Source organism: Alosa sapidissima, chromosome 22 (assembly GCF_018492685.1).
Source record: "Alosa sapidissima isolate fAloSap1 chromosome 22, fAloSap1.pri, whole genome shotgun sequence".
In the NCBI taxonomy this organism is placed as follows: Eukaryota; Metazoa; Chordata; class Actinopteri; order Clupeiformes; family Clupeidae; genus Alosa; species Alosa sapidissima.
In genome coordinates, this window is record NC_055978.1 from 737,636 (window position 1) to 756,195 (window position 18,560).

The 18,560-nt window shown below is 38.7% G+C and overlaps 1 protein-coding gene across 8 annotated transcripts in view; it reads right to left on the minus strand.

The window, feature by feature from the left end:
• Positions 1–18,560, minus strand: part of dmd (dystrophin) — a 481,347-nt gene that overhangs the window by 263,771 nt on the left and 199,016 nt on the right. For 7 of the 8 annotated variants that reach the window (XM_042077917.1, XM_042077916.1, XM_042077914.1 and 4 more), the window contains 11 exons: positions 15,569–15,751; positions 15,257–15,391; positions 13,233–13,385; positions 9,890–10,051; positions 9,469–9,579; positions 4,896–5,069; positions 4,276–4,431; positions 4,015–4,185; positions 1,534–1,713; positions 1,010–1,132; positions 569–739 (listed from right to left, as the gene is read on the minus strand). In XM_042077917.1, coding sequence (XP_041933851.1) covers positions 569–739; positions 1,010–1,132; positions 1,534–1,713; positions 4,015–4,185; positions 4,276–4,431; positions 4,896–5,069; positions 9,469–9,579; positions 9,890–10,051; positions 13,233–13,385; positions 15,257–15,391; positions 15,569–15,751 — 1,719 coding nt within the window. Of the gene's footprint in view, positions 1–568; positions 740–1,009; positions 1,133–1,533; positions 1,714–4,014; positions 4,186–4,275; positions 4,432–4,895; positions 5,070–9,468; positions 9,580–9,889; positions 10,052–10,311; positions 10,390–13,232; positions 13,386–15,256; positions 15,392–15,568; positions 15,752–18,560 lie in introns of those variants that run through there. The other variant, XM_042077921.1, reaches the window with a different exon arrangement.

Here is an 18,560-nt window from a genome sequence, read left to right on the forward strand (position 1 = left end):
AAGCTAACCAACATCAAGCTGGCTCAATTGTGTAGCTGAAAAACTGTGTTACATTAACATAGTACTTGACACCTATTCAGCCTGTTGTTCTGTGTGCTATTGTGTAGTTGAATAACTTCCTTTCCATATTAAATGTCTGTTCTTGGTCTTGGATTTCATGAAATACATTTCTAAATAAAAGACTTATAGTGCAGTGCGACTATATATGTTTTTTTCCTCTTCATGACACATTTTTGACTGATACGACTTATACTCCGGAGCGGCTTGTAGTCCAGAAAATACGGTACTCTTTATGTATAAATTATGCTGCCAGCATGACACAAAATTGGCTTGATAAATGTTTACCACATATGATTATGTGGAAGTTTACTAGCAGCAGTAAAATATAAAATGTTTATAAAAGTAAAGTTTATATGATATTCTTGGCAAGTGGGCATAGACAAAAATATTGAAATGGAACAGAATGCAGGTTCCAAAATTAATCAAATGAATTACATGACTGAATTTTAAAGTTTGTGATGCCAAGATAGGTATGTCTGAAGTACAGCACTGATGTGAGTGCAGATACCTGTCCATCAGTAATTCTCTGAGCAACAGCATGAAAGTGTTGATTAAGCTGATCAACTTTGGGTTGCACTGTGGCCTGACAGTGTTCGCCATGGTTTTTGATTAGGTCATCAGCAAGGTCATTGAAAACCTCTACTTTACCATGCATGTTGTCGAGTTCCATACGCAAATTCTGAAAAAAAAAGAGGTAAGGTATAAAAGTCATGTCTCTACAATATCTCTACATGTGTCTACATGTGTCAAACTCCAGGCTGGTTGGCAAGAACTGCCAGGGGCAGTTCGGGAGAGGAGTTGCAAAAGTGTCTGTCAAGTTGAACAGTTCCTTCTTCATGTTGTGCATACAGTCAATACAGTCCATTTAGCATACACCCAAATTACTGTAAATCTGAATGTCTAAAAGGTGTAAATTGTTAACACGATTATATATCAGAGTCAAACACACCATAAACAGACGTTCGTCACCCCCCTGCAGCTCTGACTCATCCATTTGTTTCTCTGCTTGATCCATCCAAGCAGTGATCTCTGCCATGTTCTCCTCTAGAATGGTCATCTGCCTCTGATAGTCCTGAGTAGACAGACATTGGATTATATTACCTTAACGCATACAAAGTCATTTTTTTATAACACAACACACTGTTTGGTGCAACAAATGGTCTATGCACAGTCATAAGAATGCATAAAGGTGCGGAATGGAGTAGTTTTGTAAAACCATGTATGGACACAACCATTTGTCAATATTTGGATGGAGATGACTGGTGTTTTTAATACTACTGGAAGATTGCCAACCAACGTTCTTAATGTGGAAAGTAATGATTTATTCTTAATCTTTGATTAATGATTTTATCTTTCATTAATGACTTAAACCATAATTCAGTGAGTTGTCTCCAAGCAATAAAATGCAGTCATGTGATTCATCAAGATAACTTTGTCATAATGACCTACAAAAATATTACCTGTGAGACCTACCTGTAGCAGATTAAGCCACTCCTCACTACGAGATGTGACAGCAATCCAGTTGCAGTTAAGCAGGCTGACCTTATCTTCCACCAGACACTCCTGACCCTTTAACACACTCTTAAGAGCCTCTGCCAGTTCACGTACCACAGCCAAGTGTGGCTGCTTCCTCTCTGTCTCATCATGGGTTGCCTACACGTGAAAACACACAATGATTGAGGTCTTCTCTGATCTGTTTAATTATATGCCATTAAAAAACATAAATTCAAAAATGACATTTTTGAAACAGAAGTCTAACAACAATGCTTATAAGAGCTGTGGCTGGCACTCACTTTAGGCCCAAAGTGGAGGGAATGGATTTGATAGCCTATTTTATGCAGTTAAATGCTAAAATGTTCTAAAATGTCCTGATTACCAGTGGTGCGCGGTTCTGGTCACACGCTCTGCAAATATTTTAACCAACCCAACTGCAACTCGAACCATGAATATTAATTAAGACAAAATTATACATAATCCACGTAATAAGCAATCTGATTCGCTTACTTGCAAAATGTGCGCTGTTGGTGAGGAACTGGATTATCATGCTGAATGAAGCACAAAGCTTTACTGAAGTTAAAGCACATACACTGTTTAAAGTCACAGACACTGTGGTGTCAAATCCAAATTAAATAATACAACATCAAAAGACAAATCAAACACTGTGGATGTATACTGCAGATGATGGCTTTAATGCACTCCGGAGCATTGGCTAGTGAAGAAAGCAAGTAAGTGAAAGCCAAGCTAAGCAAAGTGAGCTAACATCCTCTGGCTGTTGTCCAGTCTTTATACCCCTTCAAGTCATCCCAGACAAGACACTCTATGTTTACAGATAACTGACCAAGTAACGTATGGTACTTCACCTTTGCCCTCTCATCCTGTTATTCCTACATTCTTTAGGTTTTGCTTACATTTTCTGGCACTAACCCTTATTTATGACATTTTCTAAAAGGTCTACTCTTCCCACTTAAACCAGTCTTCCTTTCCCACACACTGAACTTACTACAGAATCCAGTTTCACAAACCAATGATATTACACAGAATAAAGATACTACATAAAAGATATATAAAATATATATAAACTAAAGGATATATTTCAATAAAACCCACGACAACACAACAAACTAAGGTAACTTTTATGCGCATACCAATGTGCAAACCTACCATACTTTATGCATAGATGACTGTGCGTAATCTGTGTACCATAACATTTATGCCTGTAGGCGCTCTTTACCCATGACATCGCTTATCAAATGCTCACGAACATAGCTGTAGGCAAAACATTTCATGTGGGTTACACATGGCCTGTGCGGCATCATAAAATACCGGTAGGCTAGGTGGTAAAGTATCAGCATTATTTTACTTAGTGACTTGTCATTAGGTCTTGTGTCTAGTCTAAAAAAGCTGCAGGTCAGTTTGCGCGACACTGCTGTTTATGGATATATTACATGTTTTTCAAAACCAGGAATTTCGTGGGTCATTTTTTTTCTGTCACCCATATTACTATGCTACCCTGATTACTAGAGAAATACTGTACATGGGTCGGTGCAGGTAAAACTAAATATTCAGTGATATTATCACCACAGTCAAAGACTGTTTCAGTGCCTACCTTCAAGAAAATGTCTCGTTCTACCAGGGTCAGGACTGAGAGACTAAAAAGGAGCTTCTTCCCCCAGGCCATAAGAGCCATGAACAATTGAAATTGATATTTATCAATAGTGTTTGATTTGTTTGTACAAGTTGTGTATGCATGTGCTGATACTAATTAATTGTTGTACAGTGGCATAGCCTAATCAGATTTTTTGTATACAAATGTATCTCTAAATGTAATAGTTGACCAAATGTTTGACTAGTATTCAGAGAAAATAAGACTGAATAGTAAATACACCGATCATGATTTTCACAATATGGACTTTATAGCAGGTGCACTTTTACATCTTACATTGAAATTCCCTTCTGAGTTGGTTTGCTTTATCTATGATGTATGACATACTGAATAAACACTATCAGTGCACAGGTTTAGTTGGTAATGACACAAATATAACTTACTTAATATTTACTAATTATATCAGACTAAACATTCCTTTTTCCATACATTATAACAGGGCCTGTTGCTGAAATCTCCATATTCCAGTCTGAAAAGTCAGTGCATATTATACTCGAGATATATTTTTTTTCTTGGATTTCATTTTCCATACTGGGGGGTACAAATACACAAGTGTGTAGTTTATTCTAATACATATTGTATAGATTTGTAGCTCCTGATATGCCGTTATGTTTCAGTAGAGTATCTAACAATTTGAATATTCGACATCTTACAACTCAGTCAGGAGCAACAATTGTGCATTATTTAATGTCCACAGGTTTCAGCATGTTTTAATGAAAAAGTTCTGAATATCAGCAGCTCCTACATGTATACGGTAGTAATGTAGTCATGTGGGATAAGAATCCTTGTACCTTCGCCCAGGCCAGTTCTGCCTCCAGGTTTTTAGGCATCCCATCCACTGCTGAGCGACGTGTGAGCTCAGCATCTGTGGTTGCCAACCACTCAGTCAGGCAGTTCAACTCCTTCCGCAGTTTTCGTGACAACTTCAGACTCTTCTCAAGCTCTTGCTTTCCTTCCGTCACCTGTTAATCAACCCACCAGAATTACATCATAACAATACATAACATTACAATGTACTTTTTACTTGCTGTAATTCACTGCTGTACACTGACCTGTGCTCCTAGCTGGTTGTATAGAAGCTTGAGTGCTGTAAGGCGTTCATCAAGTTCTTTTGGTTTCTCTGTCTGTTGGCGCTGAACCACCTGCCTCCCTGTCTTAATCACTGCTTCCACTTCTCCCTTCACCTCACTGAGACTTTTATACAGCTTCTACAGAAATAAGAGGATTTCATAGTTTTGAGAGTGTGAATGAGAGGATCAGAGATTGAGTAAAGGGGGATGTTTTAGAATAATGTAACCACTTATAAAATATAATACTTGCAAATGAATGTATACTACCAGTCAAATAATTTGCACCCACCCGTTCAGTATGTTAATTGCTGGTTGTTGAGTGAATAACATAAGATGAAAATATAAAAAAGTATCCATTCCAAAATTGGAAAAACAGAGTATGTGACCATGCATGTCTTTAATGGTATACTATTAACTGGTTGTAAAGCCTTAGGTAGGCATTGATTCACTTTTAAAGCCCAAAAATTTTAGATGCACCAGAAACAAAATACAACTGACTGAATGTCACATATTGTGATGTCATGTGACTGAATGCCAGAGTATATTTTACCCATTGTTACACATCAACCTGTAGTGCTTAATGATATATCCTCAATTCTCACCATGCACTCATCAAGTTGCGCTTGCAGCACATCTTGTTCCATGCTGTGGACTGCAAAAACACCAGATTGTGCCTTGACCTCGGCAAGGACATTCTCACATTCCTGGAGTCTCTGGTCAAAGTTGGCTGGCTTCTGGAACAACCTAAATTTTGCATTTACTTCATGCAACCTTTTCTGCAAGAATAACAGTGAATTGGGAATTAAATGGTATAAAACACACACACACACACACACACACACACACACACACAGATGTAATCAGCTATAACATTGTGATGAAATTATATCTGATAACAACAACTGCTCAGCTGAGGATGAACATCAGATATAGCCTTTATTAAGGCCTTGATATTTTTGGTGTTGCTCTTCAATTTGAACTACAGGAGCACTTTCATAGCATAATTCTTTTCTGCATAATGTTTATATTTATTTTCACTTGAACCTACTCCCCCCTACTCTTGCAACTTTTAATAATAATAATGATAATAAGCTTTATTTGTATAGCACCTTTCATACAAAGTGCTTTACATTTGGAACATGTAACACAATAATAGAAAAGAATCAGTTATTCATCGTTGTTGCTGTGGCCGTTTATGATCCAATCAGCAACATATCAGAAATATAGAAAAGAACATGTAACACAATAATAGAAAAGAATCAGTCATTCCTCGTTGTTGCTGTGGCCATTTATGATCCAATCAGCAACATATCAGAAATACTTAGTAGTATATAGGCTTTGCTAACAAATGCTTAGGCTAACAAATGCTTAGGACACGTTGATGTGGACTCCAAGCAATTAGCTTTAGTGTGTTCTTAGTATTAGTGATTATATGAATTTATATACAGACGTTTAAGGAACACAACGACCGGAAGACTGGCAGCCTTAACCCTTAACCCCCTACAAGCACGCCATATGGCAACAGTGGCAAGGAAAAACTCCCATATTCCAGGAAGAAACCTTGAGCAGAACCTGACTTAATAGGGGGAGCCCATCTGCTTCTGGCTGGCTGCAGCTCTAATGGCAGCAGTCAAATGTAGAATGATCTGAAAAAGTAGTCTACAAGATAAGATGAGTTAACTAAAGGCTCTCTTATACAGGTATGTTTTCAGGTTTTTTTAAAGAATGTTGCTGTTTAATGTAGAGGCAGGGTGTTCCATAGCTTTGGGGCATAAGCAGCTTCTCCACTTTGCTTTTGGAGCACTTTGGGTACAATTAACGGATTAGCATAGAAGATCTAAGTTTCCTTTGTGGTTGATAAGATATTAAAAGCTCAGAGATATATGAAGGTGCTATGCCTTTCGTAGTCTTGTAAGTAATTAACCCTTAGAACCCTAAGCTGTTTTTAGGGCATTTTCACTACCTTTATTCATAAGGATTTATTCTGGTCATTGTAAGTGCCACACACACATATTATATACTGTTTTTTTCAGCAGAGTCTAGACTATCCAGATCATTCCATGTATTAGTACTAGCATTGCTTTTATTTATATTTTTAGAGAATTAAAATATAAAAAGCATATTATAAAGATGGAGGGATACTCTGGGGCTGAGCAATTTACAGAAATATGTGGTGTATGATTTACGGAAATAAATGCCATTTTTTATTTAGTGATGAAAAATGACCTTTCTGCGCTCCATATCTGTGACACGAACTGATCTGACCTGACTTGACCCGAGGTTACGTGTTAGCCTGCGTGCCTATGCACTCATAATGATTCTCAACTTTTTACTGGATTGCCATGAACAAAGTAAAGGCAAAAAAGATGTTTCTTTGTTGAACAAATTGGGATGCAATGTGAGCCTTGAATTGGATGCCATGCAGGAATTTGCTAGGATCTTAAAACCGGATTATGAACATAGAGAAACACACGATAGTGTTGGATTATAAACATGCTTTGCCACAAGAACAGACAAAAAAGTGAGGTAAGTCCAGCTATATGAAGTTATTATTTTGCTGTCACTTTGTCTTTTTTATAACCCAGAATAATGTACTTGGTATCAAATGATAGCTCTGTGTCTCCTCTTTCATCTGGCATGCGTGGCATATCTATCCGATCACGGGTCCGCGAGTAATTCAAACCAGAGTAATGGGTGTGCAGCGTTGGTTTGTGGACATGACGTTATTATTTTGCAGTCACTTCGTCTGTTTTTATAAGTCAGAAGGATCGATAAACATGGTACCAATGGATAGCCCTGTGTCCCCTCTTTCATCTGATAAGCTTGCCATATCGATGCGATCACGGGTTCGCGAGTAATTCAAACGAGAGTAATGGGTGCGCAGGTGAACGCAGAGAAGTATAGACTGTAAATATTGATTTAATTTCATGATTTAATTTGATTTAATTTCATGATTTTTTTTATTTTCATACTTGATCGTACAGACAAGTGTGTAGTCTCTTTGGAAAGCCCCACTTCTGCTCTGTCATGCAATAAAGGTTTCATCTCGCTGCGATGAACAGTTCCGGAGCAATGTAACAGAGAAGAAAGGGTGTTTGTTGACGCACTTTGCGTCAATCGGGTTCTAAGGGTTAACATAACCTTAAAATCAATTCTATAGGTAACAGGGAGCACAGGGGTGATGTGCTCTCTCTTCTTGGTCTTAGTTAAAAGTCTAGCAGCTAAGTTTAGAGTTCAGAGTTCAGAGTTCCAGCTCAGGTGGAAATAAGCTGCCTGAGTAACTTTACTGAAATTGGACTTGAAGCTTAACTCTGCATCAAGGACGACACCTAAGCTTGTTACTTTTGGTTTGACCTGATGTGTCAGTTTTCCAAGATTACTAAGAACGATGTCTCGCTTTGATTTTGGTCAAACCAAAAGTACCTCTGTTTTGTCATCATTTAGCTTTAAAAAACTGTTGCTCATCCACTGATTAATGGAGGTTAAGCATGCCATCTAGATTAGTTGGCTCCACAGTAATATATAATTGGGTATCATCTGCATTGCTGTGGAAGTTTACATTATAAGTAAGTAAGTATAAGTATAAGTATATACTATTTTGATCCCGTGAAGGAAATCTGGTCTCTGCATTTATCCCAATCTGTGAATTAGTGAAACACACAGCACACAGTGAGGTGAAGCACACACTAATCCCGACGCAGTGAGCTGCCTGCTACAGTGGCGCTCGGGGAGCAGTGAGGGGTTAGGTGCCTTACTCAAGGGCACTTCAGCCGTTCCTACTGGTTCGAACCGGCAACCCTCCGGTTACAAGTCCAAAGCGCTAATCAGTAGGCCACGGCTGCCCCTAATTAATTATGCTGACTTATGATTTTTCCTAAGGAAAGCATAGGGAAAAGAGCAGGGGACCAAGACAGCTCCCCTGGGCCACACCGAAAGGCAAGTCATGTTTTGTTGACACATTATCTCCTAGACTAACATAAAATCTTATGTTATGAAGTAATGAAGGTTTGAAACCAGTATAGAACATTATCACCTACCCACTACACAAGGTGGTGAATAAGAATGTTATGGTTATGGATATGATTATGGTTATGGATACGCTTTTGTCCAAAGCCATGTTATGATTAATGGTGTCGAATGCCGCACTCAAATCCAGAAGGATTTGAATCAGTAAGGGTTGAGATTTTGTTTAAGTCAGTAGCAAATCTGAGATCATTGACTATTTTTACTACAGTGTAGGACCGTTTCTGTGTTGTGATTTGATCTAAAACCTGATTGGAATTTTTCAAGGATACTGTTTTCGTTGAGGAAGGTAAGCTGATTACAAACAACTTTTTCAAGTACTTTGCTCAGGAGGGGGGGGCTCTAAACCTATATGACCGCTATCCGCTATGCTAGCTATGCTAGGGGTGGTCATAATAAGGCACCCTGAACAGCAAAATGTAGGCATAGCAGGGTTTGACATCAACTGACTGAGACCAGCTGATTGCCTCTGAATCAATGCTATGGTCAACTATTGGGTGTAACATATCACATCAGGCCTGCTCTTGGACCAGTATCTCTTTTGGCTATTGTTATTGGGGGGAAATTATAGTAATTATGGGATCCATTGGCATAGCCTGTTGTGGAGGCTAAATGAACATTTTCAAACAACCTTTTTCTAAATGATTTCCAAGCTGAAAGAAATGGACCTGACCACAGCTTGACCTATTGACTGATGCATTTACTGGATTAAAGGCGCTCTAAGCAATGTTGGGTAATGTCACTTCTGTTGACTTTTAAACAAAACAGAGAGCTAGCTCGCTACTCCCTCTCCCTCCCTCCCGTGCAATTGAAACTCTCCTAAACGCGCATCATGTCCGTGATTGGCTGGAAGAGTCTGTTATGCTTTTATGTTCCAGGCTGGACCATGTTGTTTTTGTTGCCGTTTTTTAAGCCTGGGCTGTCCACAGAGACCACATATTTTACAGTTCAGCGCACAGGCAGCTAGGGGATGGTGAGGTGATGTTTGCTGTATGTGTCAAAAAATGTTTTAGCTTAGAAACCACGTAACATCGCTTAGAGCGCCTTTAAGTTCAATAAGTGTTGAAAGAGTTGGCTTTTTCTACATGTTGGTATTTTGGTGTTTGAGGATGCTAAAATGTGTGAAAACTAGTTTTGCCTAAATCTACTCACGCATGTGCCATCCAGATGTCCTTTAATGCACTCAGAGAACTCAGTTTCTTTCAACCTCATCTTCATGTCATTCAAAGTCCCCTCATGGTCTGCAAGGTCTGTCTGGATTTTCTGTAGGAGGTTTATTTTTAAGAGAACATTATGGCCAAAATACAGTATGGTAGTTTTTTTCCAAATGTTTATAGAACAGTGCATCATTGCTCTGGAGACCCATACAAATAGGGGATATGTAAAACATGAAGAAAAGTGGGTAACTTTGGATAAAAGCATTAGCCAAATGAATAAATATGTCAATTATATCAGTTTATATGTTTTGCATTTATTGATGTGTGGGTGGGTTAAACATGTACTAAACAGATATCTCAACAGCTATCAATCAGCCATCTTACAAGAATGGACACACTAAAATACATGTGCTCACCTGTGCTTCCTGCGGGATTTGTGCGGCATCAATATGATCACTGAGGTAAGCAGTAAGGTGTCGGTCCGTGGTGTTTAGAGAATCGTTGATTCTTTGCAGAGTCTTATCATTTTCCTGTGTCCACTGAATACGGCGTTCAAGCTCCTGCTGACGATATACCATCTAATAACAGAAATGATACAATTCAGGGCCTAACGGCTAATATTCTATTACACATGTGAAATCATAGCAATCCAAATCCAATATTGGCATGAGTCACTATAGTTCATACACAAAATCCCCTCCCCCCAGACCCACAAATACAAACATAAAAACTTTGACAGCTGGTGTCTACTAACAGAGTAATGGGAACGCACCAGCAGTTCACACACTGAGCACTTGTCCTAAGATATTTCTGTCTCAAATATAATCATAGTTCATACCTGGAATGTTGGGTACCTCATGTTTCTTTAGTTGTTCAACCAATAACACTGTATGACCCACAAGAGACCTTACACAATATAAAGAGGAAAAAACCTGCTCATTGACCAGTGCAGTGCTTCTTCTCCACTTAGGAGTTACATCATCCCCAGCTTCACAACACAACAAACCAAAGCATAACCACACCCCCAATGCACACAGGCGCACACACACACACACACACACACACACACACACACACACACACGCTTAGAGACTAATCCTCAGGCTAACAATCTATCTTTAGCTCTGATAATCATTAGCTTTTTTCACATACACAACCCCTCATCTCCAGCGAAATCACCAACACACAACACACACATACACACACAGTGAGTTCAGCCTCACATTTCCAAAAATCATTTAAAGGAGTACATGGTTTCTATGTAGAAACTGCTGTCATTTATCATGCACCCTCCCCTGTTGGACTGTGACAATCTGAATCAGTAAGATCAGCAATCTGCTGAACGCTTACACCACTTTACGCCTTTTCTGAAACTTCTTCATTTCCGTTCCTAAGAAATAGCACTAGATATAGAATTGCACTGGTCTTTATATCACCTCGAGTTAACAATAACATTCAAAAGAAAACTTGCTTCGCTTAAATGAGCCTTTACATATCTGAAATTTGTCTCATACTCACAAAAACTTGTGTTCCATCAACAAGTTCAACTATTTCCTCTCCTTTATAAATGAGGAAGATGCTGACTATGCCACTACACATCCTTGTGGCTTTCGTACAGTGTTATGACTTGAACTCATATAAGCCTTTTATCTTTCAAGAGCATTATGTATAAATGCCATCACATGACTATGCCAGTTAAAGGACATTCTGTGAATGCTTATCTGTCTGTTGACAGTCAAAATCTATACACAATTCATGAATCAACAATTACATTCTGCACTTTTGGGATGCCCCCCAAATTTACATATACCAGGCATATAGCAGATAACGAAGCTCAGCTACAGGAAGTCACGCCTTCCTTACTATTGCTACTTGCTAGGTTTGACAGTTGAAAACCCATCTTACTAAGCATTAAAACTCACAATTCTGACTGTTAAGAAAAAACATGAAAAATGCACACGTCAACAAGTATACCGTCTTCACGTTATCCGGAGAAATATTCTTTGGTCACCGCTATTGACCAATTTACGGCTCCCATTGACTTCCATTCAATACATGTAACCAAAACGTCAACTATGTGATTAAACTAACACTTATGCCAGCAGCCATTTCACTTTGATAATAAACTACATTTTGGTACAACATATATACAGCAAGAATAACAGAGTTCTTTGCATTCCCCCCTTGTCTATGAGTCACATATAATAGGTCACCTCGACAGCCGTCATCACTTGCTTGTCAGAGTAATTACATTCCAAAAATGTACCTTCATATTACATCACAATTTATAAAGGAATTACGTTTAAAAGAAAAACATAATATATCAGATGGATTACACAAAAAATTAGTAAGAAAAAGCAAGATTTCTCCCGTAATTTTCTATTCAATTAAAGGAACCGTATGTAAGAAAAATATTTCAATTAATCATAAAATGGCCCTGGTATGTCACTAGACATTAAGAAATCATGTTCATTTCAAATACTTATATCACTGACAACAGTAGTCCGGCCAGGATATTGTCATTTAAAAAGTGAAGTTGCAGCCCTCAACTGATGTTGATGTTGTGTTTTGTAATTGTCATGTTGTGTTTTGGCCTGATGCGCCACCCTCCACCTATCTACTAATCACGAAGTCAGTAGTGTTTCGCCATCAGGGTTGGCAACCTCGAGTCAGGGGGGAGGGGGAGGGGATACATCGCTCTTCAGTATTTTGAAAGTGATTGCAGTACCAGTTTTGGCCACAATCTTACATATGGTTCCTTTAAATATTTCATGGCGCTATTGCATTTCACTGCTACCTGAAGCGCAGTGCCATGCTGCCATCTGGTGGCCTGAAATATGTAATGTAGCCCATTATATTTATTAGAAAAGAAGCGACAGTCGAATAATCTTGTACTTCCTTGTCAATTATTCGTGTAATCCATCTGATATATTGTGTCTTTTTAAACTTCGTTCCTTTATAAATTGTGGTGTATCATTAAGGTACATTTTGGAATGTAATTACTCTGACATCCGACATTAAACGACCATAAATTTGAGCAATGGGCACAATCTTAGGGGCTGACATTTTGCTTAAAATTTCTCCTCACTGCTTAAGCCAAATTCTGTTATACCTGCAGTATATATGTGCCAAAATGTAGTTTATTATAAAGTGAAATGGTTGCTGGCATAAGTCAGCGGCGTTAGTTTAAGCACATAATTGACGTTTTGTTTACACACGTTGAATAGAAGTCAATGGGAGTCGTAAATCGGTCAATAGCGGTGACCAAAGCATATTTCTCCGGATAGCGTGTCGGCGGTAACAAGCATGGCTGCAGTGAAGGGAGTAACCATCACATTGGTAATGTTTCTGATGTCTGCCAACTAGCTAAGTTACTGTCTGGGAAAAATAGACAACGCAGTTGGTAATGGGATATCTACTAACATGCTAGCTAACTTCATATGCTGAGTAAACAAACCAACAAAATCCCTTGTGTGGTGGGCATTTTAAAATATGGTGCTTCTTTGAGGTAACTTGCATATGAATCCATATTTTGAGGGTGCATAGCTTGTATGTAGTGAGTGTATAAGAGCATGCACAGTCTCATGTTCCCACTCCTTCTCCATAGACCAAACTCTCCCTTTTTATATGCCTTGCTTAGCAGCTGACACTAACTTATAACTAAGGCAGTACAAAAAAATCAGATAGTGATACTGAGAGAGTACAAAGCTTCTCATAACAGTAACTGTGACTTTTAGCTTTCAATAAATACAAAAGTACCCTCTGCATCAGCTCATCCCAGCGGGTGTTGAAAGCCTCCAGTTTGTGTGCGATGAGTTCATCCATTACCCCGCCATCAATCAGTGTTTGAGATAGCTCCTGGATCTGTGTGCGTCCTTCCTCTGGGTGCTCCCGCACAAATATCTCCAAAGCCTATTGAATTTGCATACAGATGACATGTGAAATGCACATGGTACATACAGTACAGTATGAACTATAAATATACAGTACCTGGTAAAAAAAATCATACAGGACCAGTAAAAACAACACAAACACTTCAGTCTCAGTCATTTTTGTTATTCTTATTCTACATGAATAGATAAATAAAACATAAAAAACTCATAGAGGATGTTCATTCAGCTGTTATATTTTGTTAGACATAACCAGAGGTTGTATAAATACTGTATATATGCAATGGTGATTTCTAGCCTATGAGAAACATTTTTTTTTCAGTTGACATGTAGCCTTGTATTACGGGCTGTGAATTAAGATATCCTAGGCTACAAGCCATGCTCTAATGCAGTGTTTCTCAAAGTGTGGTCCGGGGACCACTGGTGGTCCGCAAGCTATCCCAAGTGGTCCGCGAGCAGACGTGGTAAAATATAATATAGATGAGTTGTTTGCCATATTGAACCAACATGTATGTAAATCCAAACAGTTCTGCAACGCTGCCTATGTAAGTTATGCCAGTTTAAATCATATGAATCCTCTGACACAAGCAAGGTGCACAGAAAATAAGCAACGTGGCTCAGTGCTCAGTGAGTAAGCCTATTGTGTAAGTAACTATTTAAGTAGGTCTACTCTTTTTTTTAGCTAGGTGGTCCGTGAGGTTTTTTTTATTGATTAAGTGGTCCTTGGTCTGAAAAAGTTTGAGAAACACTGCTCTAATGCACCGCTTGTTACTGAATACGTTGTTGAGTTTAGGAGTTTAGGATTTTAAGCTAGGCTAATCTTGATAGCCTAGCCTATCTTTAATGCACCAGCATGTCATTCCTTGATCCTGGCATTTAGGCTACGTTTCAAAAAGCAAGCACTGCAAAACATGTAGGCTACTGCATACACTTTATTGAAGTTAGTGTGTGTCTGAGGTGATTTAATTGAATAATGCATAGATAGCCTAGACATAACTCCAGCACGGCAATACAACTTGATGATGGTCGGTCAGAAGGCGGCTTGTCGTAACTTCGCACCATAACTTCAATCAAGTGTTCAGTAGCAGCGTGTATCTGACGTTATGGGCTTCCACCACAGTTTCCCCTTAGCTTTTTGAAGTTACGGCAAAAACATCACCTTATTTCCCCAAAAAAACAACCGAATTGAAACTTGATGTTTGTCTACATGATAAAACTTGACAAAAAACTAATTTTCGCCAAAATCGAAGTTACCATCTTCTGCCTTAGTGCGGCAGTACTGTAGAGAGTGTCCTCACCTCACAGTGTGGTATGGCAATTGCTTTTAAGAGGGGCCTGTTAGAAAGAGTGGTTTGCACAGCAGTTTGCATCTCTTAAGGTATTGGGAGGGAGGATTATGTATTTTCTAAACAGCTACACCTGATGAGTACCTGTCAGGATCCTGCCTGGATGGAGTGACTTTGTGCCACCCTGGTGGCCACTTTGTGTAGTGTCCTGCGTGTGCTGTGTTTCTCTGGTTCCCCATGTGCTTTGTGTTTACCTGCCTGTCACCTGCCTTTGTCTCCGCCCCATCTCCTTATTTGGTCTGTGCTTCCTGTCTTGTTAGTTTTCCCTCCGTTTCTGCTTCCACACCTGTTCCCCGTTATTGTCTCGTTGGTCTCGTCCAGTCCTCTGTCTTTCTGTTAATTGGTCTGTATATTTTTACCCTCCTGTTTCTCTGTTCCTTGTTGGATTGTCTCTCTGTTTACCCTGTCAAAGTTCTGTCTGTTAGTAAGTTTGTCAGTCATTAAAGTGTGTTTTTCTAAATTCTGCCTGGAGGAGTCTTGCGCTTGGGTCCTATCTGCCCTGACAGTACCATTATCTATGGTAGAGTAGGGCTGCATGAGTGCATACCTCCAGGGTCTCTGTAAGCTCTTCCACTCCACCTTCAATGTTCTCCATCTCATCCAGTTTCCTCTCCAGCTCATCCAGCCAACCATTCTCTTGCTGTAAATATGCCAGCAGTTCACACCAGCAGGCCCATACCTCCTGTTCTTAGGAACATAGAATACTCTTTCAGAAATCTTGGTACACACACTGGTACTCATAATGACAGCATGTATATCTAACAAGCACATTAACATATCTGGGTATTATTACCATTAATAGCATATTTCACATATATAACATCAAACTACAGAAATGAGAAAAGCAAAGTATGGGCACCTGCAAAGTCTTGCTTTTGCCATTAAGGCGACTACACAGATGAAGGTAGTTTGTTGTCAAGATGTCCAACTCTGCCTTCAAGGAGTCGTGGGCAACTGGAGGAGCCTTAGCAATAAAGCTGTTCACAGTGTCTGTTAATAAGTTCACCTTCTGTTCCTTCTGATTTACCTCCTCTTGTGCCCTCTGATGGATAAGACAGAATGTTGACATGAGATGCTGAATAAAAAGAAAATTAAAATGATTCCAGCTGATTTCCTTTGTGTTGAGGCTCACCTTACAATTTTTCTTCGTTTTGGGATAAGTAAGGTGTTAATGCATATCTATGAATTAATGGTCTTCCCATTAACACTAAGGGCCCTATCTTGGCGATTTAAAACACATGGTCATTGGCGAATAGCTTAAATAAATGTAGGGGTTTGTCCAGTCTACATTGGGGGTGGTTTTGTTATCAAACGTCGGGCGCCTGGCACAAAAAGGCGATTGTTATGTTTCTTAATTAGTCATGGGTGCGTTTTGGGCGTAACATCCTTTAAACCAATGAAAATGACGTCTGCAAGCAGCAAGCAGCACAACATCAAACAGCGCATCGGTATTTGGATGGTCACCAGCGTATTTGAAGGAATCTGCTTGCAAGCGAGACCTTATGGAACAGGTATTCCACTAAACCAAGCTTTACTAAAACCTAGCAGAGTAAAGGCTACACATATCTGCACTCGTATATTATTTAAACTCATAGGCAAAGTGAAACTAACTTCACCGTGGTGTCATAGTCAACAACCAAAAAAATTATACACAGTTAATTACTTTCACTATTGACTGACAATGGGTTACCATCGAAAACATAGCCTGAAAAAACACTTACCACAATAATGTTCAAACGACTGAATAAAAATCCAAAAGGACATTTATCCTGCAAAGGAGTTGCTGCTTACATCTTGTGACGGTGTGTCTTCAGCTGTGCTTCATATGCGCCTTTCGCTATAGACCAGGTTTTTCTTGGTCACTGGCGTAATACTTTTAGATGGTGTAAGATAGCGATTTTTGATCACGCGCCAGACCGCACCTTATGTTGTTAATTGCCACACCCCTTGGTGCATTGTGTAATAAAAGAGAAGGGCATGGCAAAACATTTGAGTGTAAGATAGGAATAAACTTTGCGTCGTGATAAGAATACGCTATGCTCTGCATTTTTGATCGTCAACATAGGGCCCTAAGAATGAGGGTGTGTTACATAAACCAAACCAAAATGAAACTTGACTGGAACTTGAAATAAGTATTTTAAAGTGTAAAAAAGGGGTACAAAAAAGGAATGATGCAGTCAGTTGTACCTATTTGCTGCCATCTTGGCCATCGGAACAAGGTTAAAAATATTTTGTTTTGTTTGCAGGGACCCTCCTCACCATAACATATAAGTATAATATAATGTTGAGCCTAGTCAGTGGCTTAAAGTAACAATTTACTATGACATAGTGAGCTTGCCCTCAAGGCTATGCTATAGAGTACCGAAGTGTGATGTTTCGTTTCCATGACGGCAGAATCACTGTATCTAAACAAACTTTCGAAGTGGCTAAAATATTGAATGTAGACATGTGGCATCATTTCTAGCTAATAGCCTACATTGTTTTAAATGTAGGCTATAGCCATTTAAATGTGTTTTACCTGCTAGGCAGCAGCTTAGCCACATAACAGGATTCCCTGGCAGGTGTAATAGAAAGAAACAAAATTCCAGTGGACATTTCATGTCTTCTCAAAGACTGGGGCTGTTAAGAGTCAGTTTTTGATAGAAAAATAAAGCCAAAATATGTTGGTGAATTTAAGGACTTTAAATGCATGATGTGAAGTTACATGCAGGCCTCTTTTTACGGAGGAAACCCATGCTAAAATAAAACTCTGTAGTCACGGATTTGATTGTGTTGGTATGAATATATCTTGTAGTATGTGATTCCTACAGTGTAAAAAAATATACCAAATTTTCCTTTTTGTCGCATTGTCACCGTTGAAGCCAAGATCTGCTTAAAGTTTCTGTGGCTGCAGGCACACCAGGCCTTGGTTGTCATACTGTTCAAAGTCAAGAGCTTTCAAATGATAAGCAAAATGCATACATAAGCTAGCGTGTCCAGTTTGTTGGTTTTAATACAACAAGCTGTCTTACAACTGTGATACTTGATGACTCATTGAACAAATCAGAGAAAATTGGAACGTTGTGTAAAATGCGAATAAAAACACAATGTAATAATCTGCAAATCTTGTAAACTCATATTTAGTTGCAAAAAGGACACATACGATATATCAAAAGTTGATAATGACAAATTTGATTATTTCATGGAAAATATGTTAATTGTGAATTGATACCAGCAACACGTTTCAAAAAACTTTGGGACAGGGGTACCAAAATGATAGAAAAGTTGTGTAATGATAAATAAAACCAAGGTTTTGTTTCACCACTAATTAGGGTAACTGTCAAATTTATTGGGTATTGAAGAGCATCCCATAGAGTCAGAGTATCTTAGAAGTAAAGATGTAGGGGTATTCATCACTCTGTGTAAATCTGTGTGGACAAATGATAAAGCAATGTAATTTAAATGCTTCTTTGGGGAGTTCATCATCTACAGTACATAATATTTTTAAAATATTCGGTAACACTTTACTTGACACTGTCAACATAAGAGTGACATGACACTGTCATAACTATGACTCTGTCAAGTTGACATTGCTTGGGTTGTCTTGATTATGACAACTTCACATTAATTAAAGTGACCTTACCAGAAGTTGTCTTGATCATGCCAAGTTGACATTTAATGTTTGGGATGTCTTTGTAATGACAACTAACTTTGTAATGACATTAACCAGGATGACATTACCAGAGGTTGTCGTTGTCATGACAAGTTGACATTAAATTAGTTTGGAGTGTCCTTATTAAGACAACTTGGCATTAAATAAGAATAGCTGTCATGACATCAATATGACAGTGTAATGAATATATTCTTTGACC